This window comes from Mus caroli, unplaced genomic scaffold (genome assembly GCF_978045245.1).
Source record: "Mus caroli unplaced genomic scaffold, Mus_caroli_1 scaffold_15, whole genome shotgun sequence".
Lineage (NCBI taxonomy): Eukaryota > Metazoa > Chordata > Mammalia > Rodentia > Muridae > Mus > Mus caroli.
The window spans coordinates 105541837-105557708 of NW_028227270.1; the positions used below are offsets into that span (position 1 = coordinate 105541837).

At 39.5% G+C, this 15872-nt stretch overlaps 1 protein-coding gene across 1 annotated transcript in view; it reads right to left on the bottom strand.

Annotated features, from left to right (window-relative positions):
• The window catches only part of Gli3 (GLI family zinc finger 3), a 266310-nt gene that overhangs the window by 88041 nt on the left and 162397 nt on the right, over positions 1-15872 (bottom strand). Inside the window, exon 5 of the mRNA XM_021180371.3 lies at positions 1303-1508. Coding sequence (XP_021036030.1) covers positions 1303-1508 — 206 coding nt within the window. The remainder of the gene's footprint in view (positions 1-1302; positions 1509-15872) is intronic.

A 15872-nucleotide genomic window follows, 5' to 3' on the forward strand; every position in this document is an offset into this window, starting at 1 on the left:
ATCCATTTTCCTATGTTTGGTTCTATTTACTACATAACATCCTTTATCACAAAATCAAATTCCAAGCAGAAAATTTTAATTATGTTTTTACTTTTTATAGGTTTTTAAAATGTCAATATTGCCCAAATGATAAAAAAGTATCTCTTGGCTACATTACGAAAATATTCCCTATATGGAATTTTCAAAAAGAAAATACATGAGAGAGTAATTATTTGTAGAAGATGGATATTCCTGGAAATACATGAGAATGAATGAGTCCTCAGAAACTTCATACAGCTGACACTGTGTACAGACTCAGACTATAGTTCCAATGTTAGAATTAGAGGTATGGAAGTTGTAGCCGACAGTTTAGTGAAATGAACTTCACAGTATCTCTTTACTATGTAACACCAGCAGTGACTTATATTCTATAATAAAGCATGCAAACACAGCTCCCATCAGCAATTACTAAAGCTTGTGCAGTTTTGTATCTTAATGAAAAGTTGAGCCTGTGTAGGCAAACATTTATATATACATAGAAGACACAGTCAATATTTCAACAAGACTTTAAGGAATAGGCTGATAGGATGTTGTGAATAGCCAGCTCCAAATGAAGCCTGCATTTGAAGTCTAAAATGAGCATCAGGAATTACAGGAATAAAGTCTAGCTCGTTCTTAGTTCTCAATGTTCTAGTTTTACTTGGCATGCTCAGAGGCTGAAGGTACACTTAATAATGGGTCTTTTTCCTCCCCTAAGCTCTTGCTACTTATATTATGGCCCACCATAGGCCAACAGCATTAGCATCACCTGGAAGCTTCTATCAGATTAAAGACTCAGGTCCCCCACTCCACACAGGTCTGTCCCAAGAACTATCAGTTTTATCAGGATCCCCATACACAGCTCTGTTCTCAGAGACATAGCTGTAAAAATGTGTCTTTCTGATATACAGAACATAAGAGCATCCATTAGAAAATGGGCAAGGCACTCAGGGAATTCATACTGTCATGGGAATACCTGAAGGGCTTGTCTAATCATGTGTGGAGTACAGAAGAGGAGGGCATTTATGGCAGGGAGGTGAGTCCATCAGATCTTGCTTTGAATCCCAATTTGATTACTCTCTAAAATTTAATTCCTCTCTACATTGCTATTCTTACAAAACTATGGACACCACCACCCACAAATCAGTGCTATAAGCTGAAATTAAATTTTGAACTTAAAGCACTTTCTTTCCTCAGTGTCTGTCATGTGGGAAAAATCTTACCATAAGCTAGATCTGCTTTATACAGTGTTGCAAGGGAAATACAAACTTGTCTGAGACTTACCATCTGTAGGGCTCAGCCCTCGGGCAGCTGAGATCATGGAGAGGGATGGGCTGCTGTGCAATGAGCGGATGTAGTCCATATATGGGTTGATGTAGGGGTGTGGGGGGCTGAAGGGGGACTCTGAGGCTGCGGTGGGATTACGGTGTGGGGAGATCCTAATGAAGGGCAAGTCTGGATACGTTGGGCTACTAGATAAGGCAGAAGGCCTGGAAACAGAAAAAGAAACACAAGAGATACGCATGAGACAAGCACTCATATGTAAAGAAACATACACATGTTCTTCATAAGCTGTGAAGAAGCATGAGATTTTAAATGAACTCAAAGAGCCTTGGGAGAACGTTTTTTAAGCATTCTTACCTTTTTAAAACCAATTTTTTAGCATTCTTACCTTAATATATAAGGATGGCGTAATCCAGATAGAATACTATCAAATTAGCTGAGCAAAGAAAACAGAGTTCTAAGCTACTTCACAGTACTCTGAAGATAGGTTAAACAAACAAACAAACAGACAAAAAGCCAGCCTTGGTCAGGTATGGTAGTAGGTAACTGTAATACCAGAAATCAGGAGTCTAAGGCATAAGGGTCATGACTTTGAGACCTATGGCATAGTTATTAATTCAAGGCCAGCCTAAGAGATTGTCTCAAAAATGGATGAGGTTTTAGCTTAGTGATCGAACATCTGCTCACCATGCACAGGGCCCTGGGTTTGATCCCTAATGTAACACACACATACTAAGTCAGCCATTAGCTTGCAGAAAATCTTATCAGCTAACTGAACAACTGAACCAAATATTAATGGGAGCATTTAAGACTGACTTCTTACTTTGTAGTGCTTCATTATTAAACAAAACAGAGTGTGTCTAGCTTGAGCCTCTAGATGGCAAAGCTGCCCATAAGAGTGAAGACCAAAGGCAAGCCTGTAAGCAATGTGAAGTCTGTCTCTATACCTGTGTACCTGCTTCCAGTGGGCTTGCAGGTAAGGATAACCAATTTCCAGTGTTTAAAAGCAACTTCTCTGGATGCCTACAGTCAGCTATTGGATGGATCACAGGGCCCCCAAGGGAGGAGCTAGAGAAAGTACCCAAGGAGCTAAAGGGATCTGCAACCCTATAGGTGGAACAACATTATGAACTAACCAGTACCCCGGAGCTCTTGACTCTAGCTGCATTTGTATCAAAAGATGGCCTAGTCGGCCATCACTGGAAAGAGAGGCCCATTGGACTTGCAAACTTTATATGCCCCAATACAGGGGAATGCCAGGGCCAAAAAAAAAAAAAAATGGAAATGGGTGGGTAGGGAAGTGGTGGGGGAGGGTATGGGGGACTTTTGGGATAGCATTGGAAATGTAATTGAGGAAAATATGTAATAAAGAAAACCTTTCAATACAATTATCTTTCTATACAAAAAAATAAATAGATAAATAAAAAATAAAAGCAACTTCTCTTTTTCATGAGGCAATATTCAGAACTGGGTTTCTGCTAGAACTCATTTTTCATGTGGATACTTATTAATTATGTTTAGTAAGGAGCCAACAACTGAGAAAACCTGGGCTTAGAGATCTGGTAAAGAACCAGGTTTTCATCAAGACCAGGCCCTGGTGATAATGGAAGAGGCTTGCTTTCCTGAAGTGCAAACTCTACAGAGCTCTCTGATGTATCTGATCTCAGAGAGACATGTCTAAAACTTCAACCTCACCACACATTCAGCCAACCATTGGCAACCCAGGGACAGTCATGTCTAGAACACAGATCTGCAAAGCCTTGCACCAGTGTGCTCCTTCCCTAATAGATTCCTCCAGGGCATGATCCAGGGAACTGGCTAAGATAGGTTAAACTCTGTACTCACTGCCTGTGATAGTGAACAGGCATGTGGAGAACAGACTGTGAGAGAGGTAGAGCCACTGAGAGCACATGGTTAGGAGGGAAACCAAAGAGTGAAACACACCATTTCCCTCTTCCCAGGGAAGCAAAGACACGGCCACTGGGCCCCTGGCTCTGTCATCCTGTCAGAGAAGGATCATAATGGAAATGGCTCCAGCAAGTAGACTGGGCAGGGCATATGAAGAAAAGACCCAGTGTTCCCCTCCTAGAAAATAAGCTGAAACAAGGTGCTGGCTGTGTGAGGATTTTCTCATGTAATTTTGATACTTGGAGCTCCTTCTGGAGAAATACACTAAAATTTCAATTTCCTAAATTTATACATAAATAGTAAGAAGTGTCTATCGCACAGTTCTTAGCATCTAGAAAAGTGCAGCAAGGCACTTATATAATACGTGAATGTAACACATGAACAGTTACTGGATGCTATGCACACTATGTGTCATTTTGAAAAGTTAAAAGGCCTTTATTCCATCTAACAAAGTAAACAGAAACTGGCAGAAGCTGTACCACAGGAGTTCACTTCATGTCTCTGGGAAACCACCCCCTACCCTCCAAGTACCCTTCTGAGCTTGTTAAATCAAACTCCATTCAGACATGTTAGGTCACTTACAGAGTACAGGGGAAGCTCACATTCATTTCTACCAGACAGAATGGTCAATCCTTCCAGTTTGATTAAAAAGTAATCTATAAAACATAAACCTTATGCTGAGATACAAGCAAACACACACACAGTAATCACTTCACTGAGTCCTTGACAAGACACCTCTGGGATACACCATGGTGGTCCCAGCAGACTACACACTGCTAAACGATATGAACTATACACTATTGGAGAATTTCACCCTTCTTGGTAGGTTGCTCTGTTTGTAATTTTGATAAAGATGAAAACTTATTCTGGTTCTTATATTCTGTCCTCATCAGCCCAAATTCCACCTAGAAGAGTCATGCCCATGAAGACAAACCTACATTCATAAATACATGGGGACCATGGAGAAATGGCTGGGGTGGCCACTAATCCCAGAGTAAGGCAATGAGGTGGGATCTCCAAGGTTGGTCTCTTCACTGCACCTTGAGGATGTGACAGGTGCTCCGGAGCTTCCTTCTGAGCTTTCACCTCAGAAGACCCAGCGAACAACTAGGGAAGCCTCTCAGAAGGATTCTAGACCTCACCACTCCATTTCTGACGAGAGTGCTAGACTCAAGGCTGTTTACACACTAGTGAGAAGTATCAGCAGAAAGGAGAGTAATGCAAGACTTAGAGCTAAAGCTGCTGCACTTTAACCTTTCAGACAGATGCACTCAGAGATAGGGGATCAGTGTTTACAAACGAGGTGACTGGGAGAAGCTTCAGAGAGTGTGCACAACAGGCACCCAGCTCATTAACTGCCCTCAGGAAACAGGCCATCTGGTAAATGCAAGCCACCCATTTCTGCAAGAAAGTGTCACAATGGTGACACAGTGATGGCTCATCAGGAATCCTGGAGACAGGCACCAGACAGTCAGTAAGGGACGGTCTGAGGCCAGCAGCTCAGTAGCTGGCAGCCGTGTAACCTGGGTACCTTCTGCACCCTCTTTGTGCTTTGCTGTCTGTGGGAATGAGGGGTGGTGGTGAACAGAAGTCCCATGATTGTGCCATACAAAGGCGCACTCAAAATACACAAGGGAATGTATGCATTTCCACGTATAAAATCATATCATATTACATAAACAGGCCCATACATCAGGATTGACAAATATAAAATGCTATATAATTTCAAATCTTGAAATGCCTGGAGCTTTTGTTTTGACAGGTATAGTGATGCACACCTGTAATTATTTAATGAAAGCATTCCTGAAGCAGAGTCAGGCTGACCTCTGGGTTTGAGAGGGTGAGGGAGAGGGGAAGGGAGACTAGCTTTCAAAATTAAGCTGCAGTATAGATTTCTGATATTGCTGAACTGCACATAGGCAGACTCTTGCCATTTTCAATATTCTCTAAGGGCACAGCCTTTCGCTTAGCTGTTTCCTTAAATGTCTGCTCATTGATGAAAACCCTCCTCCTTCCCTACAGTGTATGTTCACTGCAGTAACGGATTTCATTGTGACGTTTTTACACATGTAAGTAAATGAACTTTGGTAATACCCATTTGCCATTATCCTCTTTTATCCCTCCTCCTCAGGTACATCATCACAAATAGTTGCCTTTTCATAGTTTAAAAAAATCTAGATTACATATGATAGAAAAATATATAATGTTTGCCTTTCTGAATCTTGAGTACAATTTTACATTCCATCTGTCTTCTTGGAAATGGCAAAGTCCTGTTTGTCTTTAAAAACTCATTTCTTTTCAGCATCATGTAATACCCCATTAATAAGATGAGCCAGTTTACGAATCCATACCACTGCTGAAGGTATCTTGGTAACTGCAAACTTTGGCAATTATAATTATAGCTGCTGTAAGTATCTAGTTATAGTCTTCCTAGTACCAACTGGAATATGAGTCCGTTTTGTCCTCTCCTCTGAAGAACCTCCTTGGATATTTTTAGAACCCCTTTAAAGTCAAGTCAGAGGACCACACAGGGGGGCTAAGAGTATGAGCTCACTCATGAAATGCAGGGCCCGGATGTGGATTACAACTCACTCCTACTCATACATCAGTCTCCTGACCCATGAGGTAGGTGCATCGTGACACCAGCAGTTCCCTCCCTGCTGCTGTGAGCATCAGAAGGCACACATGCAAACCCAATATCAGGAAATTTTGAAATTGGCCGACAAAACCTTTTCTCTCCATCCAATAATGTCCAAATGACAAGTTAGCTTCCAAGTACAGCAGTGGCTGCAAGTCCCCTTTCCATACTGCTCCATCAGCCTGTGTACTCTATTTAAGCTGGGCTTCTGCATCAGACCCCATGTAGTAGTTTGAATAAGGATATGTGAGGCCCACCCCCATAGGCTCATATATTTAAATGCTTGGTCATCAAGGAACAGCAGTTACTGGGAAGGGCTGGGAGATGTGGCCTTGTTGGAGTGGATGTGGCCTAGTTGGAGGAAGTGTGTCATTGGAGGTAGGCTTTGAGGTCGTAAGGGCCCAAGCCTGCCCAAGTATCTCTTCCTGCTGACTGTGGATCCAGATAGAGAAGACTTTGGTACATCTCTAGCATCATGCCTGCCTGTCTATCACTATGCTTCCTGCCATGGTAATGGACTAAACCTCTGAAACTATAAGCCAGCTTCAGTTAAATGCTGCCTTTTAGAGGTTGCTGTGGTCGTGGTGTCTCTTTACAGTAACTGGACACTGACTAAGACACCCTAGTAAGCTAGATTAGATGACACTTCCATAGTGTTGACAAAAGCAGAAACTTGCATGAAAATGGCTCAAACAGCCAGCTAACTGTACATGAATCAGTCTTTCAGTAAGGCCACTTCTGACTTCGCCTAACACTACTGTTTCCAAAGCCTTGGTAGCTAGTTCATTCGTCCATCATTACATTTGTAATGGAACACCATATGTGAAAGACTTAGCAGACATTGCTGTTTAAAGGGACTAATCAAAATAGTGACGAGAGGAGGGATGAGTTGTATATAAGGAAATATAGAGACAGTCACAAAACACATATAAATGGATGTATTTCATGAACTTGACTTGGTAAATATCTGTTAAACTTGTTTTAAAAAGTATTCAATTGATGACTGAAGTAGCAATAAGAACAAAAGAAAAAAGATTTGTCTTCTGTTGGTTTATTCTTTCAGTAGATCCACGTACGAACGGAAGTGAAGTTTACTAATTCTTCTCTGCCTTCATATTCTGGAACTGTGTGTTCGCAATTGCTGATATTAGAAAGAACTAGCAACACATATGCAGAATAAACAATGATATTTCAAACTGGCCTAAAACCAGACATAAACCATGCCACATATGCTGTAACACAGAATTACAGTAATATGGCAATGGCCCTATCAATAAAACTGTAGGTAAATGCTGACAGAGCTTCCCGCTGGCATGAAAGGATGGGCTATTTCTCTGCATCTTGGGTGAATTCAGATCCCCAGCATCCCCAATTAGTACCCATGTAGGGAAAGCCTCCTCTGAAGATTTTACAGTTGTCTGTTCAGGTATAAAGAGTTGATGCTGCTTTGTTTCTAGATGCCCATGGGAATCTGAGAAATGTGCAGCAAGCACAGTCTTAGACAAGTAAAGACTATCTTAATGATCTCCCCAAAGGCAATCAAACAACATAAAATTGTTTTTGTTTGTGACTATAATTTAAGACTAATTTTATAAGGTCAAGAAACTAAATTACAAAAAGAGAATAGACAATTATTATAGCATTTTAATAGTATGGTATGATATGCTACCATTAAGGAACAAAACCAACAAAAACTCATTGCAAGAATAACTGGACTTCTTAGTTAGAATTAGATATACTTCTCTAACCAAACTGGGTATTATAGGTTCATCCATTTTATGGGGTTGCAATTACTCATGCCACCCATGAAAAAAACGATAAGCAATGGTTAAGGCAAAGATGTGTAGCAATGAGACTGCTGAGCCACCATTAGCACAGGCTGGACCCTCCTTGTGAAAGCACAGCTATGGATTGGCTATTTGAATAGATTCATATTTTACCATCCAGTGACATACATTATTGAATGCACATGTGACATCTGGACTAGAAGATCACAGACGCATTCTTTACCCTCTATAAAATTAGAAACAACTACCCAATGATAGGATAGTGAACAAAAATAATTCATACAATAGCAAAGTTATGAAAAGGAATGAGCTACAATGAGGGATACTGGACAGAATATCCAGCTAAAAGATTACTGTAGGTAGTATAGTAACTTATACCAAGTCTAGTAACACTTAAACCCAATGTTATAAACATAAGGATATCAGAATATTCATTCCTGGTTCATGGTGATGTATAGCATAGGCAACAGGTGTTCTACAATGTTCTATTTCTAGTCTTGCTCAGCTGGCAGATGCCTTTATTTATGGAGACTCACTACCGTTCACTGAGCTGTATGCATACACTATGTGCACTCTTCTGCAATACTGTTCATATCACTTCTTCAGAAGGGACACTGTTTTCTTAGTGCTACACATGCTGAAGTTTCTCATAGGAGTTGCTATCAATTAAATTTAGAACAAACTACAGATATATAATACTTTTTAAAATTTATAAAAAGTTTGGTGACCTTAAAAGTAGTACAAATAATATAACATTTGCTATTATTGGACAAAATTAGACTTGTTAAGTCAGTGGTGTAAGTGCCAAGTAGACAACAGAAGACAGACTGTGCATATGAGTTTTGGGAGTAAAGAAAGCTTTTGCTAAAGCAAACCAGAAGTTTCTTGTCAATGGAGAAGAAAAGAAACATCACATTCATGGATACAATTCCTTCTACCTATGTACCACATTCTAGAACCAGTAGGACTGGTTGCAGCTAAAACGGATTTTATTCTGCCCAGAGATGAAAACTAAGATAAATTTGATAAAATGTTACTACAATTATTTCTATTAAGAGATTAAACTCCCAAGGATGAAAAATTAAATAAAATTCTGTCCAATTGATTACAATGTACAGTGTTTGGTTTTGTTTTTTAAAGGCTTTTAATGAACACACTACTCATTCAAGTAAGTCTTTGGGAGATAATGGTCTCATATCTGTGAAATGATGTTTTCATGGTTCTTCTTGCCCATTTAATAAATTTTACAAAAGAGAAGAAAAATAGCTACATGAATCTGACACTAATTTAATTTCATGTTTAATTATGTATTTTAATCACTTTGTGTGAGCACACATATGTCCATGCAAACATACATCATGACACACACTTGGAAGTCAGAGGACAACTTAGAGGAGTGGGTTCTCTCCTCCCAACACACAGGTTCCAAGGAAGGGAACTGAACTGAGGCTATCAGGCTTGGTGGCATGCACCTTTACTGCCTTAGCTGTCTTGCCTGCCCTCTAACACTTTAGAAACAAGGGTAGGAAAGGGGAGAAGCTAGTGGGTGAGCCAGAAGACCTCATTTGCATGACAAAATGGCATCTAAATAAAGAGTTTTGATTTTAACATGGATGCATATTATACTCAAAATTATAACTTTAGAAAGTCTAGCTGTCGTCAAACAAATAAATGTAATACCTTTACAAACATTCCATTTTGTAATGTGCAATAAAAAGACATCTTTTCTTTTTTTCTCTTAAGAAAGTACTGTGTAACTAGCAGTAACTTGATGGTTAGTGCTGTCAACTAGGCAGACAGGATATAAAATCACCTAGGAGCAAACCTGTAAGGAACTGTCTTAATTGTGAGGAGGGAAGGCCCATCGACTTTGAATGATATCATTTGTTCTCTCACCTCCAAAGGTGCACATAAAAAAATAATAAAGAAAGAAGAAAATATAGAGATACTCCCTACCCCGAGATGCTAAACAGCCAAGTGCTTAACTGAGTACCCTCCCATGAGTACTCTTGAATTGTGAGTCAAAACAACTGTTTCAGGATATATCATCACAGCAACAAAAACAGACACTAAAACATATTAAAAGTGGTAAGTTCCAGGACAGCCAGGGCTATGTAGCGAGACCCTGCCTCAAAACATAACAAACAAACAAAAGAAAAAACTCCAAAGATATTTTAATACATTATGCCTTTTATATAAATAAAGACGTTTCTTTCCGAGACCCCCAATGGAAGCCTGAAACCAAGAGACTGTGGCATGCATAGTAAGAGATTACAACAACAATTTTAAGGATATACTTGGATGTTACTTAAGACATATTTTCTGGTTACATCAGAATATATCTACTTAATATCTTTGAATCTCAGAAACAGAAGGCACAGATGTAGAGAGAGCTAGTAAAAACAGAAAGCAATTAGCCTGGTACCTGTTGAATGGTAGGCACTTTGTAAATATCGGTCCCTACAACCTCATGCCTGCTGCTGCTATTACTACTGAGGGGCTACCTGGGGAAAGGCAGTCTCCTCACTGCCACAGTCTGCTTATAATAGTTTTCTTCTTGGCCTCATGGGATATCAGCTCTTCTAAAGCCAGTAAGCCCAGTTACTGGACACCCTAGACATCCTCTAGGAGCACCCACTGGTACCTCTTAGCAGGTAGATCCGAGCTTAGTAAAAGTGAATGTTCATTCTTCAAGTAGTCAGTTATCTTCTCATTTCAATCCAATAGCTTCCTTTTCATTTTTAAAGGAAGGCATTTTAAGAAATATTTTATTATTTTATTCTATTTTATGTGTATAGGTGTTTTGTCAACATGGATGTCTGTGCACCAAGCCTGTGCCTATTACATTCAGTGCCCAGTATCAGGAGTCAGATTTCCTGAGGGTGGAGTTACAGGTGTATGTTTGGAATTGAACTAGAGTTCTCTAGAAGATCAGACAGTGTTCTTAGCCACTGAATCATCACTCCAGTCCTAGAATTGTTTTTTTTTTTTTCAAACAAGCAAGAAGTTTAAGTAATTTTCCTAACAACTTACCCACTCATTCTACAGAACCTATTTTCTGGAATTTGATGAATTTCCAAATCCATATTGAAAATAATACTCAAATGGGCAAAATAAGAGAGGAAGACAGTTAACAACCCCTAAGTATAGTCTTCCAGATTCTCCAAAAATAATGTAGACGATAATGGTGAAAGAAGTTGGATGGCATATGAATGTTTATGCTTAAGAGGAATAAAAAACAGAACTTCCATAGCAGGAGAGAAAGTCTAGAGCCAGCTTAGAGGGGACAAAGAGAAAGGACCTCCACCCAGCCAACTCTAGGAGACAAAGCTCATGACTGGCAGACTAAAGACATCTGTATAGTAGCCATAGATGTGGTATCATAAAGAGTAGAGAAAAGGGAAAATTCAGCAAGGGGTGGATATGCTGTGCTTTCATTCACAAAACAGCTGTGGGTCTCATTTGGAAAGGACCCCTGCTGAGTGAGCAGCACAGTCACCTGGCCCCTGTGTCATGAAGCACGGGGCATAGAGTAGATCACGTCCTGCACTAAGGCAGTCGTGGCACAGTAGACTGAGTGGCTTGAAACAGGGACGACCATATGGTCATTAGAAGAAGCAGACTCAGCTTGGAACAACGGAAGGACACTGTTTCAAAAAGACCCCAGCCAGCTCAGTAGACAGTACTTCACAGGTGGGGTTTAGGTTGCCAGTCACACCATTGGCCTCCAGTTGTTAGTGCTGGTCCTGTGCTCATGTGACTTCTGTTATACTACAAGGTGTTTAGAATATCAGCTGCCACCGGATGTCCCAAAGAAAGGTACAGATGCCAGAGCAGAACTACAGAGCAGGAGTCAGGCAACACAGGAAGCCAGTCACTCATACTCAAGCAACACCTTACTCTACCACGTGTCCCTGCTCTTCCCTATTCCATTATCTCAACACTGGAAAGGGCAGGTTAGTTAGTGAGGAATGTGTAGCCTCCTTAAGAACTGGGGAGGGCATTCTTCATTTAGTTCTCCGTCTTTATTTCTCTCTTCTCAGTCATTCTCCAGCTAAGGTTTCCTTACACCCTCTACTTCCCGCCAACTGTTTCCTCTTCCAGGTATTTTCTACTCTACTCTTTGCTTTAGACAAGTACTATCTCAGTCTAACCCTAGGTTTCTTTGTTGTGTTGGGACTGATCACCCTTTCATTTCCATACATATGCACAATAAATAATGTATTAATGCATTCAGTACTTTTAGTTATCCTTTGCCCCTAAATTATTGGTTCTGGTAGGATTAATTTTTCATTCAAATCTTATTGTTCCATCATTGCTCGCTTGATGTTGATAGTGATTGTCTTTGCAAACAATATTCTAATTTGCACCCCAACTCTACAACCCTGTGGTCCCTACTGAACAGAGAGAGCAAGCATCCCCTTGGAAACAATCAGGGTGATTTAAAATAAATAAGCATATGAATACATTTTTGAAAGAATGAATACATCCAACTCATTATCTAACTTCATTATGTACAACCTTTAATGCAAATACATAGGTAAACAAGAAACTGAGCAGCCCTGCTCCTCAAAACTACTTATCCCCAAGCATGAACTACAGGTGAACTACATTCTGTCCTGGAGAGCTCAGAAGGGTCATTACAGGAGTGTTCAGAGAAATCAAAGAAAATACAAATTTTTGAGTGAATCCCAATAGACCACAAACAGCTGGGAAAGTAAGAAAGACATATAAGATATAAAAAGATGAACTCTAAAGAGGTATAAATACTGAAAAGAAAATAATTTGAAAATTTTAAATGAAAAACACATTACCTAAAATATAAAAGCCTTGACCAAGGAATGGACTGAAGAAAGGACAGAATACTGAAGACAAAAAACAAGTTAGAAAACTGTAACACTCAAACAAAGAAAAGATAAATTAATAAATTAGTAAGCAAATATGAGTACTAACTTCAAGATGAATAGAACATCATGAAAAAAAAACATCTCAATCTAGAATCAGGGGCATAAAAAACAAGAGGTATTTTATTGTAAAGACTTAAGACATTGCCAAGAAAATAGAAAAATGTCTTGGGGAACAAAGGTTCCGTTCAGAACATCCTGTCTATGGGTACTTCTTAGACTGCTTCTCCTGCTTGTTTCCTCTAATAGTAACAGTATCACACGCTCACCACCCCCACACACACACCCACAGAGAGAGAGAGAGAGAGAGAGAGAGAGAGAGAGAGAGAGAGAGAGAGATTGTTTAAAGTAGCTGTTCTCCACCAGTGGGTCTTGATCCCTTTAAAGGTCAAATGACCCATTCACAGGGGTTGCTTAAGACCATCAAAAAACTCAGATATTTACATTACAATTCATGACAATGCAAAATTACAGTTATGAAGTAGCGATGAAATTATAGGGCCACAACAGTAGGAAGGTTGAGAACCACTGGTTTAGAGGAACAAAGTAGGCGGGCATGGAGCAGCAGTGTGAGAACAGAGAAGTGGATACACAAGGAGATGATAATATGGTCAAAATATATTCAATACAAATATATTTAATAGGCAATTTTATTTAAAATACAAAAACGGCAAATAATATCCTGGGTCCAAAAGAAAATATACATCAAAAATAAAAATATTTTGATTTTGAAACATGTAGTCACCCAGCAAATTGCTAAGTACCATCTAAGCGCTAACTATAACTGTGAAATTTCTGGTACTTGTTTAGGTGCCATATCCTCATAACAATAAAGAAGCCTACCTTCATATTTTGTAGAAAGTCTGAGTTTGAGTCATGCTATCTACTAACTATAAGAGGAATGACTCCAAGTTCACATTTATTTTTCTGGGTAGAAGAACACTGGAGCACATATGGACCAACAGAGACCATGGCAGCATAAACATGCAAAAGCTCAAACCAGACAGAAATCTCGGCATAAACGAAAGGGACTGGATTCAAACTCCCACCCCTAGCTAAGAAAACATTTACAAATAGCTGTTAGGAAGCAAGGCTGGGAAAGGGCGAGGCAGGGGAAATTGGTTTTCTTCAATGGAGTAACACTGGGCATTATCAACCACACTCCACCATACTCAGAAGCAGTTGGCCAGCAGAAACAGAACTTGAACTGGGTGCTTTTTTCTGGCTTTTTCTTTTGTTTTTTGTTTGTCTGTTTTAAGAAAGGGAATAGAGTTGTGTGGGTAAGAAGGGGGGCAGATCTAGGAGGACTTGAGGGATATAAAAGAAAATAATAAAAAATATACAAAGAATTTTTTAAAAGGCATTAAAAAATAACTCATTCCATGGTTGTACATTTATCTGGATGATTAAACAATTTTAGACAAATAGATATTTTTAAAAATCCGAGAAGCAATAGCCTTGGATTTGTTTTGTGTGAGAAGTCACTTTGGGTACAGATCAATAATTAAAAGCACAATTCTAGAGTCCAAGAAGTTAATCCTGACCTCATGTTGAGTCTACTTTCATATGTTCACACTGAAGTCAGGTTTATGTGGACTTCTGAGCCAGAAAAACAAGGCTCCATCGTTAATCAGAAAATGGGTTCTCCATTTCCTTTCTTCATCCCTGTGACAGCACTGCCATCTTTGCAGCTACTGATGTCCTCTCTAGGGCACCAGCATACTCTGCTTTGATGTCATTTCCCAAAGAGATGATAGAGTAAAGCCTTATGCTGATGAGGCCTGATGGTGGCTGATTAGAAGAGTGGGACCAGGAGCCAAACAAAGCTTCAGTGTGGAGTCCAGGAGCTCACCCAGCAGCGGCACATCAGCGAGTTTACAGCTATTACATATTTTTATATTAACAGTTTTCCCTACCCAGGTTTGTACAGTTTATCTTTATTCTTTCAAATCCTGAAACTGCTTCAATAAGAGAGAAGGGTTTATATATAAGATACACACACACACACACACACACACACACACACACACACACACACACTTCTAAGCCTGAACTTTTAGGGGAAATTGAAGAGGCTTTGTGTCAAGTACGACTAAATCCAGCCTTTCCATATCATACCTCTGCTAGAAAATTACTGTGTGGATGATAAGGCAAAAAGATATAATAAAAAGTGACTCTACTCAATTTACACTGCAATATTGGTATGACTGAATATTTTTCATTCAGGTGCCTGATAAAATCGCTAAACTGTATTGCAGATAAATAAAGGAGGCTTCTGTCAAGAATAAACACCATTAATCATGAAGCCTTACCCTCTCAGAGCTTGTGCTATGCATCTTCACAAACACACCGCACAGTCAGCTCGCTGTACATGCCTTCCTCTTTATCCCCTGCCAGGTTGAGGGACCCCTCGTTTTTCATTTTCTAAGATGTAGGCAGCAGAATCATTCTGAAACATTCTCTCTATACTTTAACTTTGCAATTTTCCAAGTAGGCTCATTATTGTGTAATTTAGGAAACAGTAGCTGAGATCTTAGTGGGGAAAAAAATTTATTATTATTTTTTCCTAAAAACAAACAAGGATGAGTTTTCAACTCTAAAATGACATTACTTTAAAGATTCAGGACTTTGAGAAATATTTTTGTCTCACTTTCAGGTTTTGCTTTAGTTTTAAAAGAACTCTAAAAGCCTTTCTCAAATATAGTCTTTCTTTTAAAAGCTTTTGGTCACTGTAGTCCATGAACAAAAAAGGAAATGAAAAAGAAACAGTCATACTAAGAGACACGTGAAACTTCCTCCTGCGTGCCACTTAACCAATAAAAACAGAAACCACTACAGATTATAAAATATGCCCCAATTCCAAAGTTCAAAGGTCAGGAGAAAGATGCAGAACTGCAAACATGAGTTAAGTTCATGATTAGACATGGATCGGGCAGTCTACCACTTGCCAAATCTCTGTGGTTTGTGAGACATTAGGTGCTCTCTGTGTGCCCATCATTGGATCTTAGATTTAAAAAAAAAAAAAAAAAAGGATGAAATGGTGAGAGCAGAGTGGGGAGATTAACTAATGTGAAGGAAACCTATGGCTTATGGGATATAACAAAAGGTCACGTGAGCATGCATGGGGTAGAGAATCTCTTCCGAATCACTTTAAGTGTGTCTGTATAAAAGGAAAAAACAAAACAAACAAACAACAAAAGTCAGTGAACAAACATAGACCTTCCCCTAACAGCCCATTCTCCATTCCAATTTGCATCTGGAAACAAAGGTGGGGGAAATGCTTAAGGAGCCACTTAACACGGGGCAGAGCTGAGAATGGAACCCAGCTCAGGC